This window comes from Anoplolepis gracilipes, chromosome 11 (genome assembly GCF_047496725.1).
Source record: "Anoplolepis gracilipes chromosome 11, ASM4749672v1, whole genome shotgun sequence".
Lineage (NCBI taxonomy): Eukaryota > Metazoa > Arthropoda > Insecta > Hymenoptera > Formicidae > Anoplolepis > Anoplolepis gracilipes.
The window spans coordinates 4,633,533-4,655,311 of record NC_132980.1 but is presented as its reverse complement, the minus strand read 5'-3'; the positions used below and the strand labels follow the sequence as shown (position 1 = coordinate 4,655,311).

At 29.1% G+C, this 21,779-nt stretch overlaps 2 protein-coding genes across 17 annotated transcripts in view; one reads left to right on the top strand and one right to left on the bottom strand.

Annotated features, from left to right (window-relative positions):
- LOC140670967 (myelin regulatory factor) overlaps positions 1 to 8,847 on the top strand; it is a 47,998-nt gene extending 39,151 nt beyond the window's left edge. For 2 of the 6 annotated variants that reach the window (XM_072901908.1, XM_072901905.1), the window contains exons 5-18: positions 1,828 to 2,138; positions 2,215 to 2,478; positions 2,709 to 2,887; positions 2,969 to 3,188; positions 3,275 to 3,433; positions 3,887 to 4,213; positions 4,908 to 5,167; positions 5,472 to 5,819; positions 5,909 to 6,083; positions 6,393 to 6,468; positions 7,338 to 7,453; positions 7,539 to 7,789; positions 8,159 to 8,378; positions 8,693 to 8,847. In XM_072901908.1, coding sequence (XP_072758009.1) covers positions 1,828 to 2,138; positions 2,215 to 2,478; positions 2,709 to 2,887; positions 2,969 to 3,188; positions 3,275 to 3,433; positions 3,887 to 4,213; positions 4,908 to 5,167; positions 5,472 to 5,819; positions 5,909 to 6,083; positions 6,393 to 6,468; positions 7,338 to 7,453; positions 7,539 to 7,789; positions 8,159 to 8,378; positions 8,693 to 8,770 — 2,984 coding nt within the window. In that variant the 3' untranslated portion in view covers positions 8,771 to 8,847. Of the gene's footprint in view, positions 1 to 1,416; positions 1,755 to 1,827; positions 2,139 to 2,214; positions 2,479 to 2,708; positions 2,888 to 2,968; positions 3,189 to 3,274; positions 3,434 to 3,886; positions 4,214 to 4,907; positions 5,168 to 5,471; positions 5,820 to 5,908; positions 6,084 to 6,392; positions 6,469 to 7,337; positions 7,454 to 7,538; positions 7,790 to 8,158; positions 8,379 to 8,692 lie in introns of those variants that run through there. The other 4 variants (XM_072901910.1, XM_072901909.1, XM_072901907.1 and 1 more) reach the window with 4 other exon arrangements.
- Positions 8,848 to 14,042: 5,195 nt separating this feature from the next.
- Positions 14,043 to 21,779, bottom strand: part of Tweek (transmembrane protein KIAA1109 homolog tweek) — a 30,316-nt gene continuing 22,579 nt past the window's right edge. For 8 of the 11 annotated variants that reach the window (XM_072901658.1, XM_072901661.1, XM_072901664.1 and 5 more), the window contains 18 exons: positions 21,544 to 21,762; positions 21,338 to 21,409; positions 21,106 to 21,261; positions 20,863 to 21,042; positions 20,397 to 20,598; positions 19,928 to 20,310; positions 19,380 to 19,780; positions 18,984 to 19,313; positions 18,566 to 18,877; positions 17,804 to 17,996; positions 17,427 to 17,650; positions 17,064 to 17,348; positions 16,768 to 16,956; positions 16,413 to 16,622; positions 16,056 to 16,079; positions 15,043 to 15,173; positions 14,729 to 14,940; positions 14,043 to 14,657 (listed from right to left, as the gene is read on the bottom strand). In XM_072901658.1, the coding sequence (XP_072757759.1) occupies positions 14,438 to 14,657; positions 14,729 to 14,940; positions 15,043 to 15,173; positions 16,056 to 16,079; positions 16,413 to 16,622; positions 16,768 to 16,956; positions 17,064 to 17,348; positions 17,427 to 17,650; positions 17,804 to 17,996; positions 18,566 to 18,877; positions 18,984 to 19,313; positions 19,380 to 19,780; positions 19,928 to 20,310; positions 20,397 to 20,598; positions 20,863 to 21,042; positions 21,106 to 21,261; positions 21,338 to 21,409; positions 21,544 to 21,762 (3,943 nt within the window). In that variant the 3' untranslated portion in view covers positions 14,043 to 14,437. The remainder of the gene's footprint in view (positions 14,658 to 14,728; positions 14,941 to 15,042; positions 15,174 to 16,055; positions 16,080 to 16,412; positions 16,623 to 16,767; positions 16,957 to 17,063; positions 17,349 to 17,426; positions 17,651 to 17,803; positions 17,997 to 18,565; positions 18,878 to 18,983; positions 19,314 to 19,379; positions 19,781 to 19,927; positions 20,311 to 20,396; positions 20,599 to 20,862; positions 21,043 to 21,105; positions 21,262 to 21,337; positions 21,410 to 21,543; positions 21,763 to 21,779) is intronic. The other 3 variants (XM_072901663.1, XM_072901665.1, XM_072901669.1) reach the window with 1 other exon arrangement.

Sequence of the window (21,779 nt, the reverse complement as noted above, 5' to 3'; positions counted from 1 at the left end):
AGCGAAAAATGCCTCAGACAAAAGTTGTATGGTTTCGAGGAAGACATAAGATGGTACCATTGGTTTGATCTTGGATAGTCGTTTGAAGGTCACGCAAAGGTCATCTTTAATTTCTTAAATGGAACCTACTATTTTTTATTGCAAATTCTTGTAGTTTACCTCAAAAGCTTTCCAAAACACTATAATAAAATATTTTTTCATTAAATACTTTTCGAGTTATAAGGCTTCAAAGTTGCAGTATTTTGACATAAAATACAAGATATTTCGTAAAATATTCATTTCTCGATTATCTTACCCTAATACTTTTATACAGAGAATAATGAGACGAATCAATTAGTGTAAAGAAAACACATAGTTAGCTTTAAGAAAAAATCTGAATTTGCAACTAGCAGTTACACATTTTTACCTGAGGAGATATTCCCGTGGACGGATTAAAATGGCCCACCCTGCATATATATATATATATATATATATATATATTGTTAAAGATTACTAACAAATTAATAAATTAACGCCCTTAAGGGGATGCTGGATTACCGACCGAGTTCTAACCTAAAACAATATATTTGCTTAATATAAAAGTTGCAATTTATATACATAAAATAAAATAGGTTCTTCGGGGTTAGAATTGCATGGAAAAATATTTGTGAACTTTTAGAAATGAACTTAGAAACCTAGATAAAACAAAGAGTAACCCCAAAAACACACGTTTTTTCGCCCATTTTTTGACTCCCGAATTTCAAATCAAACTAATGCCAAACAGTTCTATATAATGGGACATTAATCTCAAAAAAAATTTAAGTTGAGCATAGAGGTAGTTTTGGAGATACGGGGGGTCAAAGTGACCAAATTCTCAATATTCCCAATATTGTCGAAGCACTGTAGACACAAAAAGAAAGTCAATACTTTTTTGATAACACTGAGGGGTTTGACTAGAATTAGTCAAAATAGTTTTCTGTCTCCTCCATCCCTGTTGCTTAATATTTTGAGGGTTACTTAATATTTAAAACTACCCTCAAAACAGTTTTTACTGAATTTCTCGAAAACGAAGATACGAAAAAATATTTTCAATAAAAGATGTTTGTCTTAAAATTCTGCACAAAAAAGGTCTGTTTCATTTTTTGGATAGGACTAACTTTTTAGTCGAAAATTGCATCTGAAAAGATATAGTTTCTGAAAATAACGTTACAATATAAGCAGTAATTTTTTTGATATATTTATTTGATGTAGAAGAAAATACTGAAATATTATAATATTTTTTATGTTATGCACATGCGTATAAAGTGGCACATTACGAGCATGTTGTGGACAGCGCGATCGAATTTAAACGTCTCTTATCGCAAAACGGTCGCCCGAAGGAGACAAACAATAACATTCAGTAATTTCTTTAACAATAGCTGACTTTGAGAAAATAACAGCAAAAAAGATCCAAAAAGTCTCGAGTTTTCTAGAATAATTAAGCTATAAAATGTCCTTTACGCGACCGTTCGCTCGCACTCAATCTTGAGCTTTCGGAGAGACAGTGTGTTACTCGAATTTCTATTTTACTCGCGATTAGAAGAATTTGCTTCCTTCCAATTTTTCCGTAGCTTGCGTATCACGAAATCTAAGCTTCTCGGGCACTTCTTGCCTATCGCTAAAACGCGTTTGTGCGAGCCACAAATTCTTGGTAGTTGTCGCCTTGCAAATTCGAATTTCTTGTCGCGGAGTGTGTCTTTGTTACGCACAAGGAAAGGAGGAACTCTGTAAAAAGTGTATATAGTCAATATTTTATTGTCGTAGACATTAGAACTACATATCTATACATATATGTATATATAATTGCAGACCAAAAAGCGGCCCTGCAAGAAATCCTCATGCATCATCAAAACAACCAATATCCACCTCCTAATTTGTTGCCACCTTCTCCGAGAGCGTTGCCTTCAACGACGACAGATCCTCTACTGTTGACGCCGGTTTTGACGTCTCATCTCACATCGGGAACATCGAGTCTTCCGACGCAGCCTCAGATAGGACCGTCTCTGGTACCGTTGTCGCACGAACACAGCCCGACTGGCATTAACACGTTGTATTCGTCTCTGCAATCGGCTCCGAAAAAGAGGAAGCTTAGCCAAGATGGCCTTATCCACGTCAAACAGGTGCTTTTACACGTTTCGGGTTCTCGTATAATTTGGATTTTTGTTTCGACCATTTGAAACGTTGCTTCTTCCTCAGGAACCCGAACTGGGTACCGTGGAGCACAGTTGCAGCAGCAGTAGCGCGGTACTGGATAGTGACGAGGTCGCTGACAATAGTTACATCGACGCTAGCTACCAATGCATTCGGTTCCATCCTTTTCAACAGACATCTTGGCACGTCCTCTGCGATCACAATCTCAAAGAGTTACCGATACCACATTACAGGGTGGACGCGGATAAAGGATTCAATTTTAGCAATTCGGATGATGCGTTTGTTTGCCAGAAAAAGAATCATTTTCAGGTAAAGAAGAAGTGACATGCTAAAAATAAAATAAAGTATAACAAGAATGTATTTAATTTTTCCTCAACTTAAATATGCATATAATAGCAAATTATGTATAGTAAAAATTAAAAATTTTTACAATATTATATTATATGAAATATTATATACAATATAAAAATATCTATATAATAAATCATATATGTAAATTTTTGTTAAATTTAATATCTAATTACACGCGTTATTTTTAGATAACGTGTCACTCGCAACTTCAAGGAGAGGCCATATTTGTTAGAACTGGCGAAGGTCTAAAAAAGATAAGTAATTTCCAATTACATTTTTACGGAGTCAAAGTGGAGTCTCCGTCGCAAACGATCAGAGTCGAGCAAAGTCAGAGCGACAGAAGCAAAAAACCATTTCACCCTGTAACGTAAGTTTATATAGTATACAAGCGCAACGTATAGAAATCTCTGTAATGAAATTGGGATATTGCTGAATTACGCTACGGTAGATATCGGTGTTACAGAGTCGAATTAGGTAGCGAACGTGTCACGAAGGTGACAGTTGGCCGCTTACACTTTAGCGAAACTACGAGTAACAATATGCGCAAGAAGGGAAAACCAAATCCGGATCAGAGGTATTTTCATCTGGTCGTCGGATTACACGCTCATACCGCGGATCAGGCCAGTTATCAAGTGGTGGCTCACGCATCGGAACGTATAATTGTTAGAGTATGTATTTAAAATCAATGGAAGCCGAAATAACTTTGTGAAGAAATTGTGAGTTGACCCCTCGTCATTACTCTCTTGCATTATAGGCAAGTAATCCAGGACAATTTGAATCGGAAGGCAGTGGTGTAGGTGCTGAAGGTGGATGGCAGAGAGGAGCCGCTCCGGATAGCGTATATCATGCCGGCAGAGTTGGAATTAATACAGACAGGCCGGACGAAGCTCTTGTTGTACATGGCAATATGAAGGTACACATTCTTTTGGATCATGTTATTGCGGAACAAATTTCTTAGCTTTTACATTTTTAACATTAATTAAGATTTTCAATTATTTTATTTTCTCATATGTTATTTATAATTTTCTAGTAAATATTGATAAATGTTAATATATTATGATTTTAATTTAGTAATTATAATTAATGATTTTAATTTTATATATATATATATATTATAATTATACATATGTATGTGTTTGTGTGTATGGTAATTATTTATATTTTTAACAATAAATTGATTTTTACATTTACTATTATGTATATAGATTTATTATAATAATTATAAATTTATATAGGGATGCTTATATTTTTCATATTTTTGTGTAATTTTTTTTCTGAAGTTTTAATTGTATCGATAATATGAACATTGCTGACGTTTTTTTTTTTTTACGCATAAAATCTAATACAAGAATTAAATGTGTTACAGGTAACAGGTCATATCGTTCAACCTAGCGATGCAAGGGCTAAGCAAAGTGTTCAAGAAGTGGATACGCGTGAACAGCTACGAAATGTACAACAGTTGCGCGTTGTTCGTTACCGATATGCTCCGGAATTCGCGCAGCACTCGGGGTTGGACGTGAAACAGGAAGACACCGGTGTCATAGCGCAGGAAGTTCAACAAATTTTACCGGAAGCTGTTCTGCCGGCAGGTGATATTGTTCTACCAAACGGTCAGAGAATCGAAAATTTCTTGGTGGTAAATAAAGAGAGGATATTTATGGAAAACGTTGGCGCGGTCAAGGAACTATGTAAGGTACAAGATCTCCAGAAAAAAATGGTTAAACAATATTATGTATATACCCTATCAGCACATATGTTCAAAAGATGTTTATAAAAGATTCACAGGATATTAAAATATGTTTTAACATTCTATGGATTTCTTATAAACATCTTTTGAACATGTGTTAGGGTACACATATGTAGAGATAGCTTTAAAATCATCAAATGTTCATTTAATAGTAGATTTTGAGTGGCAAATTTGAAAAAAGACAATTTTTTTATCGTATAAAAATATCGAAATTTAATAATTTTTGAGTTATGACCGATTAAAAAAGGACAAACTAAATTTTATAGAGAATTAAAAAATTTTGGAAACTGCATTCTTAATCAAATATAGTTAATTTATTACTGAAATTTTAATTCAAAGTTTAATTATAATTTTATATTAATGTATATATATTTTTTTTTTATTGGAAAACACATTGGAAAATAATTGCAAAAAATAATAATTTGCCTTATAATTTTTGCCAAAGAAAAAACGACTTTAGATTGTCCAAAAAAATCTGCTATTGAAAGGATCCAATAATCAAATGACATTCAATGAGTTTGACATCTTCTATATATATATATATATATATATATATATATATATATATATATATATATGTGTGAATAAATTTATTTAATGTACAACCTTTCTAACAATATGTATAACGGATTTATTTCAGGTGACAGATAGTCTAGAAACAAGAATAGATCAATTAGAGAGAATAAATAAACGATTAGCAAAATTAAAACGGGGCGATAGTCTAAAGAGCTCCATCAGCACAGTATCCAGTATATCAGGCAATAAATATTCATCTTCTATCAATAATAAATCGTCTTTGCACGGAAAGACGAAAAGACTCGAAAGAGAGGAAGACCTTCTCTGCAGTAATAAATTTATTCAAATTATCATTGTTATACTTATTCTCATCATGGCATTTTGGTAATTGTTTATTTACTTAATTTATAATAATATTTTAATCTTCGACATGGCAAATTATCTAACTGTCAACCATAGCAAATACTGGATCCATTCAGATTGTCAGTAGAATTTTAGTAGAATTTCATCTGCTTTTGAATAAGGATATATGTACATTTTTATTTTATACTACTTATATTTTATACTTTTATCTAAATAAATATTGTTAAATAAAATTCAATTTTTTCGGCGAGGGTTAAAAAATTCCCGATTTTATTTCTATAAAATATCCTCTTTATATATAATTAATATATATCGAAATTTTCAGCCTAGTTGCAATGGCAACTTTATATTTCTTGGAATACCAGAAACGTAGTAGCATTGAATGGTCCACTATGGCGAGCAATGGAATGTTGGCCATTGGTCCAGCTCATCCATCGACGATGTCCACCACTTCTAATTACGAGCACCGATATAATTCATTATTGCATAGTACATTATTACCTTTGTACACAAAGCATGGATCTTACACGAGAGGATTAGATGGAGGATTATCTGTCAAAAGTAATTCCTTGACCACATCACCCCCTCACACAAAACAGCAATTGTATTCTCAGGAAATAACATGGTATCCGATAAGCCATCCGGGTTCCCAACCTAAGATTGAAAAAAATAAGTCAGTAAATTTTTTTGTATTATAAAAAAGAGAACCTTTTGTCGTATACAGATTTATTAAAATTGTTATATTTGTAACACAATTTTCAGCGAATTTCCTGGAAACTGGCTCAGTAGAAATGGTGCGGGCGCTGTTCCTAGTAACGTAGATGAAAACGATCAGAGCTCAGATGTGGATTCTTCACCCCCTAACAAAGGTCCAGTTCCTTTAGGAAGACCTGAAGAATGTCCCGCGCACTTTACTGAGCTCGAAAGTCCATGTCAGGTACTGTATAAAAATCTACACTTATTTTGGCAATTGTAATCCTAGATAAGCAAATCTGTCAAAAATAGATTTTGCCAATTCCCTGATGAAATTATTTTACTGAAAATATAACGAAATTTTGTTGAAAATCTCCCTCGATACACCCCGTTTTATTATTATTTCATCAATATTTTAGCAATTTTTCATTTAAAATTAACAGTTTAATTAAAATTAAATCTTTAGTTTAATTCAATAGATTTCATAATGTCTAATGTTTCAGGAATATAATATAATATATTATAATTAAATCGAATAAATGTTTTATTTTAGATATATTGTTGCACAGCTGAGATCCATCAGTTGGAAGATCCTCAGCCTGATCATCCACCGGAGAAGAAAGCCGTTTGTAAGTTTTATATCAGTTTTTATATGTTGTGTTTCATATGTAAATTACAATAACAATAATGTCAAACTTTTATTCGATAAATCTCTATAAATATGAATCTTTCCCCAATGACTTTTTCATCATTAACATTTATGTTATCAAGTTCATAATTTAGTATAATTTTTAAAAAGTTATTAATAAATTAAAGTTTTTTAAATTAAAGAATATAAACTGACAATGAAAAATTTTGATCGCAGTTTATATGGATATTAACTTTTTAGTTCAGATACATATGTATACTAAATATTAATGTATATTAATATATTAATATATTAAATATTAATGTATATATATTATTATATGTCTGAATATATGTAATAAAATAATAAAAGTAATAGGTTCAATTAAAACCATTTTGTAACTGTTATTAAAATATTGTATTATTCATATTTAAAAAGTAGTAGAAATTTCTTTGATATTAGATTCATTATTTTAAATTTTTTAATTTTGATTACAAATTTAAATTAAAAGCCTTGAAAATCCATATATATAACATAGTTAAACTTTTTTTATTTTGCTAAAACTAAATATATAAAAATTTCTAGGGTCGTTGATTATAAATCTTAAGTCAAAATTAAAAAATTTTAAATGGAAGATTTAGTGACAACTAATTTTTTTTTTAAATACCCACATATTTTATCCAATATATAAAATTTTTTATTGTCGTTTATGTTCGAATCTTGAGTTGCATGAATTTTTATTTATAAATACTTTTTAATAAACAAACAGTGACTTTTTGTAGATTACTCATCATAATTTTGACAAGATTATGTCAGAAGCAAGATTATGAAAAGGAGGAACATATTTATTTTTTATTCTGTTACTTTTAGCAGATCACTTGGAACAGCCATTAAGCATGCCACATGAAGAGAAACGGAAATTAGCCAAAGGTTTCCAGAACGGTATCAGTCCATCCAATCCCAGCACTCAAACTCTTGTAAAAGAGGTATAGATTTTTGTCTAAAATTATCACCTTATCTTGTATTATATTTATTTATCACAACGAATATATAAATGGATATTTTTTATAGATCAATTACAAGTATTTACATAAACGAGCAAGGCGAGAAACTGGTGGAGATTGGGGGGAAGTCGCTAGTAACGCCGCGGGATCATTGCCACCAGAGCCTAGACCACAATTATACGTAGTGGCTAAAAACTTTAATACCTCTCTGGATCAAAGATATTGCTCACCATCGTCCCCGGATACACCCAACAATATCAGTTGCATTATACCTTTGTCAAAACATATGCCAGATACGCATTTAACATTACATTTTGTGTAAGTTCAAAATATATACGTATACTTTTACCTGAACAATACACAATATTTATAAAATATGTTCGAGATTTTTACCATAATTATTTTTAAAATATTTATCAAAATATTTTATAAATATTTTTTTATTTAAATATATAAATATACAAAAATATACCATAATTAAATAAAATATTTTATTTATATTTCAATAACAACAGTTTTTATGATTTTTTTCTCTTACTGTATATAAAATATGTATAAAATATTTACATAATGTGTTAAAGAAATAAATGATGAAAATATTCATGAATATTTATAAATGTTGTATGCTTTCTGAATGCTCACGAACGGATGATATATTAAATTTCTGTCATTAATGACAATTTTTAGCGGCATGCCGTGGTATTGGCAGATCGTCCAGCAGTGTCCCTTTTCGCCAAACTCCAATATCGACGAAACAATGGTGTGCAACTGGAGTTATACTGTGCCGCAGCAAGCTCAATATATCGAAAATAATAATCAATCAGGCGATCAATCGTTTTCCCTCGACGTCGCTCATTATCTTAGAAAGACTTTGAAGTTTCGAATACCTACGATACAACCTCAAGAGGTAATTATATTAATGTAATATATTTATTAAGTTTTTTTTCCAAATATTTATACACAAAAGTATTAGATCAAAAAGTAAAATTTTATTTAATACTTTATTATGCACAAATTTAACTTATTGTTAAAATATAAGCTAATGACTTTTCAATATACAAATAAGTCCAATTTTTGTGCATAAGTTGTACATAAAAGTAATAATAAAAGAGGGTATCTTTTTTTTTTATAATTATTATATTAAAGACTCTCTTTTGTGAAAATTACATCTTGTTTTTAATATCGAACTCTCCACTAATTTTGTTAATCACTTTATTACAGAATATTTGCAGGAACAAACATGGTGTCGATTATTTGGAATTTACATTGCACTTTTATCGAGATTGCGATGAACAATAAATTTTTTTGTTGTACAGTGCACAAGTGTTTGTCGTAGTAAGAAATTTAACAATAAATTTCTAAGAATCTAACAGAAATTAGACTTTCCACTTTAAAAATAAAGTCTTTGTGCCTTTGTAATCTTTGTCCTCTGCTTTCGTAGTTTGCAATATGCATAAGTATTTTATATATCCTTGTATTGCATTATACACATATAGTATATTATTTACTAATATAAACGTAAAGTATACATATATATATATACATATAATTTAGAATTCTAGCTACAACACATATCATATTGTGCAGAAAATTTCTTTAGGTATTACATCTGTGAAAAAAGATATAAGATAATTATCTTATTCATCACAAAGTAGATAAAAAAAACGATAATAACAACAAACGAACAATCAAGTAGTTGATCGCGAATATTTTATTTCTCATTACAACTATCTTACCATATTTTGTTAGTTTTAACAAATTAATGCAAAATGCATTGATATTACTTGGATATAAAATATATTAAATTATCTACAAAAAAACTTTCATATGTGAAGTCAGAAAATATAAAATGTTTCAAATTATAAAATAAAAATTATTGATACTTTATTGACATTTTTGTTCGAGAAATTGGTCAGAGAATTTATTGCTATTATTGTTTCTATTAAGAGGATTTTTGGTGGTTCATCTAAAATGCCTTGTTATCATATCATTATAACTTTTAAAGCTTTCGTAAGCATATATTTTACATATATCTTTTATTTAGCTTAGATTTTAATTTTTAATACTGAGATTTACAAATAACTCTCTCATTGTATAATACATGATACTCTTAATCGATAACAAAATTTTAAACATTTGCAAAACCGAATAAGCTTATTATTATTATTATCATCAAAAGATATATATTGCACGAAAAAAAATATCCTAATGTTTAAGTTGTAAAAAGTCGTCTGCTGTATAATTAATTTTATGTTATAATTATGTACAAACAAAACGGAGAATATTTAATGTTATATGTTATATGATATTGTTATTCAGACACATAATTTACCATTTATATCGAATAAGTTATATATATTTACAAATTATAATTTGACTATTTCTTATTCAAAGTAATAGAATAAATATCATCGAAGCAACTATATCGTTTAATATTTTGGTTTGCAGTATATAATGTATACTCTGTTTGTGTTATATTAAATGATATTATAGAATTGCGAGTTCCTAAAAATATTGTACAGTAAATATTTAATGGGTAATAGAGAGTCTATATATGCACACACTTTCCCACATTTGTGTTAAAAAAATTATAGAAATAATGTCATAAATCTCTCTTTTAGAATAAAGAACATTTATTATATAATAATAAACATACATATATTATTCCTGATTGATATGTACGCGTGTGCCGACTTTAATTTTTATATGATGGAATAAAGAGAACCAGTTTTTTTAATTTAAAAATAATAGTCGGCGATATATGTAAATTATATGACACATTTGAATTCGCTCAATGGCGATATATAAGCGCATTTTCATTATTAAAATATCATTCATATAATATGTTATCGAAGTTGTTTAACGAGCAATTTAATTATATATACATTATCATTCTTGCCGTCCACGCGTGTATTCTGCATGGGAAAGAAAAGTGTGTGCGTGCGTGCGTGCGTGCGTGCGTGCGCGTGTGTGTGTGTGTGTGTGCGCGTGTGTGTGTGTGTGCGTGTGTGTGTATACACTGAAAATTATAATAATTTATCGATTGATTATATCTGTACCATATATATCTACTCATTGTCAGCTCAGTGCACACATTTGTGATGTATTGTAGAAAAAGTGAAGAATTTTTGGATAATTATTAGCATATTATATATATATTAATTATATCATATATATATATATATAATGTATTATATATTATTAATATTATATTATGTTAATAATATATTATATATTATTATACATCTTGGCGCTATGCGTAGATATACAGGATGTCCCATTTTAATAGAAATAATTATAGTATATCTTCAAAACGTTATACAAAAAAATGTTTCAAACAAAATTTATAGGATTTTGAGGGAGAAAAAGTTGATAATCTTAAGTTTTAATTAAGATCATTTTTCAAAGTTATGTAAAGATCAATTTTTTTATAGGATCACTTTATAATTCTTTTTGATATGTATAAATCTATTTTTCACAATATCAATGTAAAAAGTTATGAGGGTAGAGTCAAAAATTTAATAGTTTACGAAATATTTCATACTTTAATTTGACATAAATTGTAAAATATGTCGCAAAATATTTATTTTTCGATAATCTTTTCTCAATACTTTTATGCACAAAATAATGAAAAACATAAAGAGTTTTATTTCCTTATATTTAAACTTCAAAATTGTTCCCCCTCCCCATCACGGAAAAATTTAATTATGTTTCATCAACAACCCTATAAATTTTATGTTATAATCGATTAAATAGATTTCGAGTTATAAGCTTGTTAAGGCTTACGTGGGCCATCCTGTATATACATATATAGAAATTGTATAAACTATATTTTATTGTACAGTAATATATATATATATATATATATATATATTTATAGCTGCGATTATAGTAGAGATTATATATAGAATATTGTTAAACGATATCTGTAGATTTTATTTATTGAATTTATGTTGTTACAGTGTACGTAACAAATATTGTTACACATCACATAAAAGTTTTGTTTTGTTAAATTTATTATTTTAGACATTTTTTTTGTTAAACATGTATTTTATAGGATATAAGTATCGTAACATTTGCGATAAAGAAAAAGAAACAGAAATAATCTCGAAAAGAACTAGAAAACAAATTGTCACTTTAAAATATTAAATTCATTTTTTGCATATTTTTTGTCTATGTGTGTATATTTTGAATTTTTCTTTATACGTTTTTTAACCACTCATTTATTATTATTTAATGTTATATTTTAAACTTTAGTGTAAGCGCTGTTATTATATAATTTTTGTATCTTGATACACAAAACAATAATCTAATAATATTATATATAAAGTAAAGAGAGATACACATACACATGTAATATATATATAATTATGTATAGTAATAAGATATATATATATATATGAGTAAAAATATTTTTAAGCTCTACTCTTTTGCGCACATTTTTTCTGCGAGTAATAAATTTATATTCATAATTATATCCTGTTTCTTTTACATGATTTATATCATATAATGATTTTATCATTTATTATTTTATTTGACAGAATTATAATTGATATCACCATCAGCTAATAGATTTTTTAAGCCTTACTATTTTTAAAACATTTTTATTATAAATCAATGCTTTCTGAGATAATTTCGTCGTTGCGGAATTTTTGTCTCGTACTTATATGTATTATTAAATATGCATTGAAATAATAATACGTAAATAATTGATACATAATAAATTAAATTATTCGAGAATTTACCTTCTATACCTAAAAACAAATAAATTAGATTCATATATGTATATAGTTTGATAAAGGAAAATTTTATTAAAATAGCTTTTTTCATTTAAAATCTGAAAACTTTTTAAATTATTATTTTAAATTATTTAAATATACAACAAACGAATTGTTTAAAAACACTATCTGCAAATATTTAAGTTTCCTTTTAAATTTATTGTTAAACGATTAATGTTTAAAAATTAATGGATACTCTTTGAGCATTTAATAAAATAATTTTGATAAGAAAAACAATTTAATTTTTAAATTTATAACTTAATTAATATCTTATATACAACGAATTTCTACTTTTAACTTATAACTTTGGATCCTGTAATTGTAGAAAAAAAATATTTCAAATAACTGTTTGGTTTTTGATGCAGAATCTGATATTATATTAATATATATATTATATATTATTATACTATATATTAATATATTTTTTATGGGATATCATTTGAAATTTTGAAGTTGCTTCCTTGAAGAAACTTTTAATATTAAATTGTAACACACATTTAAAAGATTCTTTTGTAATAAAAAAATGCCTTCTGAATCATGTATTCTTATCCAGTGGAATAATTTCAATCTTGAGATAGTAGTTTATAACATTATATTTGAATTATTGAATATATATGTATAGGATAGCTATAAAAATAATTTCAAATAGATATATCTAATATATATATATATATATATATATATATATATATATATGTATATATACACATATATATATAAATGCACATTTATTCCAGCATCAGCAAATACATATTCAGTACATTATTGTTGATAAAGCAACAAAAAGTTCATATTTAAATGTTTGTGAATTCCTGGATACATTTGATGATATACTAGATATATTCTGTGAACTGTGTGTGTGTGCGTGTGTGTTCGCGCGCGCGCGCGCGCCTGTGTGTGTGTGTGTGCGCGCGTGTGTGTGTGTGTGTATTAGACAAAATATGCATACATATTTCTGCGCTTGGAACGATCGTGCGGTCTCATCGAAATCTTTACAAAGTAAATATTTTTACACATATATCCTCAAGAATATATTCGTGCGACGGTGCTGGATAGATTTAATTACTTCAACTACTTTTTACATATTTATATGTACACGTACATCAATATAAAACTTTTTACATTATTTAAGTTAACAAGTTGCTCTTCCTAGAACTCTTTCATGGTCGATAATGATCGTAAAAGGAAAATATATAGAAATCTATTTATACATATAAATCATATCAAACAACTCTTTTAAGCGAGGTTTTTAAACAAATAAATCGTAGCGAGAATAGTGTATACACAATATGTATAAAATAAATATAGAAAAATCACAGATAACATTTTACAGTCTAAGTCTTTATAAGAAACGTATATATGTATATATAAAATTCGTATTATAATATGAAATATAATTCACAAATTCATACTTATAATGAACAACATATGTGATTTAATATTACAATCTATTATATAATTCCGCTTATACATTATCCCACTTCGAGATAATAAGGATACGTATTTTTCACATACTTATTGGTATATAGAACATTTTAGAATATATCCTGCATTATCGTACATTATAAATATATATATATTATTACACATTTTACAACTCATGTAAAACAAGAAAACAAATAATGTTTTAAACAGACCAAAAGTATAGAATTATATAAAGATATACAAAATAACATAATACATTCTTAATTAATTAAACTAAAGAATATAATATATATTAACAAAAATTATACATGCTCTATATATATATATATATATATATATATATATATATATATATATTAGCAATATACAGTGTTTCATATATTTTACGTTTTATTATAATTACATTTACAATTTTCTATACTAAAATACTTCGTAGCATCTCGTATATGTCAATTTTATAAATGTGTTTCACGTTGTTCTTTTTGAAGAACGATTATTATCAACCACTATGGTTCTGTTTATTTATTCCAATCATTAATATCGTGTTTAAAATCTACATAAACTATTTTAAACAATAAAAAAATGTATACATAGGCTCGATGTTATTTTATGCATAGACTTTTTTATCGCATCTTTATGTCATTTTCTCGAATCTGTTATTGCATCATTATTTATATGATTTGAATACGTGCCATAAGGGAAGAGATCACGTTATATATATTTGATGCTTTTGCAAAGCCGTAGGAAAAAAATCAATTTGGTATTATTTTTCTCTTTTATGCTCCTTTTGTTCGTCCGACGGTTCTTCGCGAACGGCTAATACCATTCTTAACATAAGAACGGCAAGCAATTTATCTAAGGGATCCATAAATCCTCGTTGTATCCATTTTGGAATCGTCGTGCGTGCATGAGAGAATCCCAGCTTTTGAAGGATATAATCGATGCCGTAAGGTTCTATACTTTTGCCGGCCCACGAGAGTAGCCTTGACAAAGACATTCTCATTAGCTATGATAAAAAAAGGAGGAATCTTAATTTAATAAAAAGGCAACTCACCTTACTGTTGGTTCCAAGTGCCACGTTTTACATCTGTACGATCGCCAATCTTTTATGAACATTTCAGCCGGATCAAATTGTTTGCGTTTCTTCTCATCTTCTGAAGCGACACTGGCCACGCCGGACGCGTTAGCCCCTGTACCAGCGCTCGTATTTTTTCTTTCTTGCTGCTCAGGACTGTGTGCCCTCGCACCCATATTCTGCATTGTGTGCTGTAATATAAAAAAAATTCATAGAAATTAAGAAGTTTAATTCTTTCTCTGACAAATGAGATTTATCAATTATTTCAAATAAAATCCTGAAATTTTCTTTACCACTCTCTCTTTTTCTTTCACATACGACGTAATGAGATCATGTAAAAAGAAAAAGGCTTCGGCGTCAACGGTAACAAATATGTGATCCTCAAATTCTGTTATAAAACTACATTCGACCAACGGTTTTTCACCTGCAAATCGAAATAATAAGATATAATAAGAGCATTTTTTTTCAATGACAATTATTAAAAGTGAATATTTTTATACACTATTCGAGAATTATATTCTATAACTCTTTTATATATATGTATCTAAATAGTACAACTAATTTCCCATGCTTACTTCAACATTGCCAGACGATTATATCAAATAATTACAAAGGATGATATTAAAAAATTGTCAATTTTTGCCTCCAAAATCCATATTCCAATACGTTTTGACCTATATATATATATATATATATGTATTTGTTTTTGTTTTGCAGAGCAAAACAATTTTTTTACAAAAACATTTTATTTATATTTGTACACGTATATTTTAAATAAAAAATAATTTTTCATATTTGTTAAATATTAAAATCAATGAGAATATAACTATATTTCATAAATATTAATTTAAGGATTTTTCTCGAAGTTTAACCAGTTAAATCATTAGAAATGGGTTCAACAAAAAAATATATATATATATATATATATATATATATATAAAATATAAACAAAGTGAGATTCAAAACGCATCAAAATATAAATTTTTGGAAAAACCGCTTTAAAAAACCAAAAAAATGGGCATTTTTTTCAACAATGCGTGCGTCCTTTCTCTATTCTCTACTTAAATGTATACTTATAATTCAGTGCAAACAACTGTAACACAAGTATAGCTTAAGCTACTTATAACTGTAAACTTCAATTCGTTCGTTATTTTCGATTTTTATTTTATTTTATTTTTATTTGTTAAATAATATTATGATTTATAAATATCTCATTTAAGCATCTACAAAAGCAAGTCAACACAGGTTTTTCTAATACCTCTTACCATTCCAAATATAATAAACTTCACATTCTCTGTATACTTACTGTATAAAATATGCTTAGGAAGTCCTAAAAATATATGAAAAGACCAATTGCAGAATAATTCACGTATTAAAAGAATATATAACATTAAAAATGATTTGTGCTTAAAACAATTTAACAAAAAAAGACCTAACGCGATACATACACTCATTAGTATACACATTAATTTAATTTACATTTTCAAATAAAATTACTGTAAGTAATGTCATTTTGTGTGCGTGTGCGTGTGTGTGTGTTTATCTCTTATTTTCGTATCTCATAAGAAATTATTGTTGACACCAATCGTTTCACATGTAAGGACAAGTAACAGATTACACAAATGCATATTTAAATAATTATTTGAAAAATTGACTTACGTACCTATAACGTCTGGCGTTCTGGCGGTTTGTAAATGTTCAGTTTTCAAATGCAACTGCAACGAAGGCAAAGCAAATATCACCTCTCGCGTGTGTGAGTGTTCCTGCAACTTGCCGGTTGTTGCGGACGTGCTTCTTCCACGCGACGCGTTATTACCATCCACCAATGTACTTTCCATCTTGTCCCTCTCGACGCACGGAAATCTGTCTACCGCTGTACAATGGAAAGGACAAATAGAAACGAGTAGTACATCAAAGTCATACAAAAATAAAGGAGATGAACAGAATAGAATAGAATAAAATAAAATAAAATAGAATAAAATAAAGTAAAATAAAATAAACACGAATTTAATACGTACCGTCGATTTCACTACTAGCAAATGCATAATGAAACCATTCTTGTAAAGATTTAAATTGTGGTGGGAACAAAACACTTCGACTTAATCTACAGACAGTTGCCATGGAATGATGTCTTGCGTGTTGTTCCTGCTGATGACCTAGACTGATGGTCAATGTTTGTACGACGTGAACATCGTACGTGTTGGGCGCTAAAGAGATAAAAATTTAGTATATAATAATAAATTTAATATAGAATATATAATATGTTAAAAGTAAGCACAAGCTTTATTAAAAATATTATTTAATATTCATTTACTTTCGACACTCGGTATTTCTTGGGCTTCCGTAGCGAAACTTATACAGGGCTCCTTCAGGGAGAATAAAGCCCAGCTCTTGCTTTTGAAATTAATTCCGTGGAAACATGCCAAGCTAATATTAGAACCGTGAAGTTCCATCGTGCCACCGAGAACAGTACCAGTTGACGGCAAGGAAAATCTTAAGCTGCCTAATTGAAGACCAGCCACTTGAGCTAATACTCTTTGCCAATGCCTATGATGCCTAGCGTCCGATATCGCAGTCTGGTTTAAGCTCCACGGACCCCCTATAATCATTTCAATTCACATTATATACCTTTATCGTGAAGATAGTTAAATAATGATTACAATAGCTTGATTTTTACCATCGGATCTTTTCTTCTGCTGCCTCTTCTTAAAACTGCTATTATTTATCCTTTGATGTTTCGGTTGCAACGAACTAAATACGCGTTTGCTGCTCTTAAATTGCTGACTAAAGAACTCGTCCAGTTTGTAAAACATTTTCAGCAAATCGGCCGTTGTTGACTTACTGATCATGATTTGTAATTGATCCCAACCCAAATCACCATGCATAAAAATGATAGCAGGCCTGTACACATTAACATTTATGTCTTTTTTTATACGTTTACACCTTATACGTTATATGACAATATAACAACATTTGTAAGGATAATTTAATTAATTTAAAATTAAGTTAAAAAATTAAAATTAATTTAATTAAAGTTAACTTTTATAGATATACCTTCGTGTTGGCATGAAAGCATCACCGTTATTGCTACGATTAATTTTCCACTCATCTCTGAGAGTAACATCTAACGAAGACACTCGAGACATTAACACACTTGTTCCCATATAATCCAATCGTAATTCTAATGCAAATAATTTCAATCCTACTGTATGATCAGGCTCTATTCCAGGTTCTTCTCGAATGTGTACTATATAAGATACATAAAAACAATATATAATAATAAATTAAATTTTAAATTCTATAATAACTTATTAATATATATCAGAGTTGGGAATTTTTATGAATAAAATATAATAATCTACATCTATGCGTAAGCAATATAAACTATAACATGTCATCTATGGCTTATCAAAAATGTTTCACTTATATTGACATAATGACACAATTTTAATATTTCATGATGCCATGAAAAACCAACAAAAGATTCCATGAACTGGACTTCGTATTAAGAAAGTAAGTAAATAATTTATTATTTATTTTATTATATAAATATTATATATATTATAATATTAATATATATAATATAATTAATATATTATATATATATATATATATATATATATGTAATATTATATTAATATAATTAATATACTATTTTATTATAATTAGTTTTTCTTTGATATTAATTTATAATAATTACATAAGTTACATGTAAATATCATGTAGACTACGTAAACAATTTATACATAAATGTAGTTTTGGAATCTACGACACAACCCTGACGTACATAGCTTAATATTATTAGAAAAAACTTACTGTAAGTATCAATTCTACTCAATTCGATTGTCCCACCGACTATACCACCTTTTGCGTCTAGACTGGATCCTCCTAGACCGATGCCTATGTATAGATTTTTATGCCCTGTGCTGCCAATAGACAGTCTACCATCCGATCTGAAATCTTTTGTCATCCAGCTGACGTTGCCCATCACGTTACCCATATTCATATGCACGTTTAAGCGGGTGAAATTCACCGCAAATAACACCAATGTCTCCCACGCGGATTCTCTCAATTTAATTTCCGACGATATTTGCTTGTCCGTGGTAAAGCTCCATGCTCTCCCAATATCTGTTACATAATTATAAATATACTTATTTATTCATTTTTATAAGTGTTTTATTAATCTTTTAAATTTTATTTTTTTAATTTATTAATTTTTTTTAAATGTAAATACCTTTTAATCGTGCAGGCCTTGGCATATCGTTCTCTAAAGTTAACTTTAATTTTTCTCTATTTAATACAGGACTTCTTTCAGGCGCGCTCTTTGATAACGCATCGCACGTGTGTCTATCGTAATGTTTCAACAATGAGCTACCCATGACCGCCTCTTCCTGATTCGCCGCAGGACTTCCGTCTCCTTCCGAATACGCAGTACCTGAACTTAAGTCTCCCAGAAATAAACGTCTCACTATGCTGCGTCTGTACCATGCCTTTGGAAAAGCCAGAATTTCTGTCAATCGACGCATGTCGTATTTAAACGAAGCAGATCCAATATCGATAATTGCTGAAAAAATTATTAACGTTCAGAAAAAGTTGTTGCGCGAAAGTTTGTCTAGATAAACTGACATACTTGAAAATCGTATGACAGCACGGCTAGTATCCGAAAGCTTCTTGAGTTGTTCGCTTTGGAAATTCAGTTTTCTGCTTCTCGATAAATGAAATTTTACAAATTCAACATTGATGCTCAATGAATCTTTTCTCTCGCTGTCCGACAAGGGCGACCATTGTGCTTCCTTCAGCCCTGTCTTCTTTCCGCCACCGTAAGGATGAAATATATAAACGGAAAAATCCGCTAAGCAACCTGTGACAGATAATCCACCGATAGCTGAGCCAGTTTCCTTTCCCATTGTTGGAGATTTAAATTCCCGAAATTCTATCAGCTCTTCCTCGGCCCGTTTCGACGAGAACACAATGTCGAGGGATGGTAACTGCAGCATACATTCTACTCGTGAAACTGGCAAACACGAGAATCTGCAACAAAAATTATTTATTTATTATTTATTTAATTAATTAATTTAATTATTTAATCATTTATTTATTTGTTATGTTTATTTATTAACAAATGTGAATTTTTTTTCTTTTAAATATTTATACATTAAATCGCGATTTTTATTTTACCTAAACGTAGATGGCTGCATATGAAAATATACTATAACGTCAACGGGGAAACTGGCATAAACGTAATTGCTATTCGCGGCCGTGGCAGCCCACGATGTATTCTCTGTATTTTCCAGTATAAAGCTAGCATTCGTTTGTGCGTTACTCTGGAAGTTGTTCTTGCTCGGAATTGGCTCTAGAGTCTGCTCTAGAAATTCAAGGATATGAGGACTAATGATAGTTTCCTCTGGAATGCTTTGAAGAGTCATCCAAGCGAACAGACTGGCTTTTTTAGTGCTAGATTTTCTGAGGACTGTCATCGAAATTGGATTCAGCAGGCTATTTTCAGCGGATACGCGGGGAGATAATGATTCCTCTGGAAGGGTTTTGGATTCGTAATGAACCTGCAAAAAAAAAAACAATATCTTTATATCTAAAAGATTGAAAAAATCGATAATTCAATAAATTAAAAAAATTTTAAATTTTTTACCTTAACATCTAAGCCGGGAATATGAAAAATTGTTAAATCTACCAAAGGCACATTTGTATGCTGCAAATATCTCAATCGAGATGTGCTAGTCGTTGGTGGTTTCTCTTTACTGTTCAAATGTTTTCTGCTGCTATTCGGACTGCCAGATTGAAATTCGAACATACCACCGGAACACGATCTTTCTTTCTTCATTCTACTCAAACTATAAAAAAGAAAAGAAGAGAATTTATGTTATATAAAAATTACATTATTATTATTTATATATTATATAATATATATATGTATGTATATATATATATATATATATATATATATATATATATATATATATATATATAATATAAATTATAATATTTATATTATAATAATATAATAATATATATATTTATATTATATATATTATTATTTTTATTACATATAAATATTATTTTAAGAAATCGAATTAAAAAATGTGATGTTTATTTACAATTTAATTTCGTCTTCCCTTCCTGGATCTTTTGTATGTAATACACATTTCCCGCTATTAATTAAAACTTTGACATCGAGTTCAAAGTCTATATTTGGTTCTTGAGTTTTCTGAGAAGTAATGTATGGAGACGACGTCGATGAAGCTTGTTCCTTTCCAAATGAATCGAGCAACGGTGCACTGAAAAGAAATTGTATAAGACTAATGTACGCCACATATTTTGCAATTATTGAGAATACATACTTTCCCTCCATACTGTCATAACTAGACGTGCAACTGGTATCTCTATTTTTTTTTCTCAATTCAACTCGTTCTCCTTCTATCTCGATAGTCTCTGGCCATTCCAATTCCCCTTCCGGTAAACTCAGGTCAGAACTAGCGCTCGGTAAGGATGATTGCCTGATAAAAGTAGGTACTTATTTTATACTTATTTTATTTTTTTCTTTTTTTATTACTAATATGACTTTGAACATACCTTCCCATTGTATGTGTATCACTAAAGGTAACTCGTGGCCCACCAAGTCCTTTTACACGCAAGGAAGCTGATCTAATAACATAATTTTTAATTAAATATGAGAAAAGTTATAATTTGTAAAAACTTATTATTATTTCTTTTTTTAATTCAATTAGAAAGTGCTTTAAAGAACAAGGATATTTAATTGTAACATGTAAAATGCATACCGACTAGGACCACTTCTAGGACTGCTTTCATAACTAGCTGAATTTGCTGAGTTAATTTCCGTATTAATATCTTCCGGGCTTTCTAAATGATGTTCTGGCGTAGGGGAAGGTACAATAAATGATCTAGAACGATATGTGTTCGGTTTATTACCGAGACCTAATTTGCCCTTGATACCGGAAGCTTTAACCGATTGCCTCCTTAACTTTTGAATCATATCCCTGGAAAATATATTTTA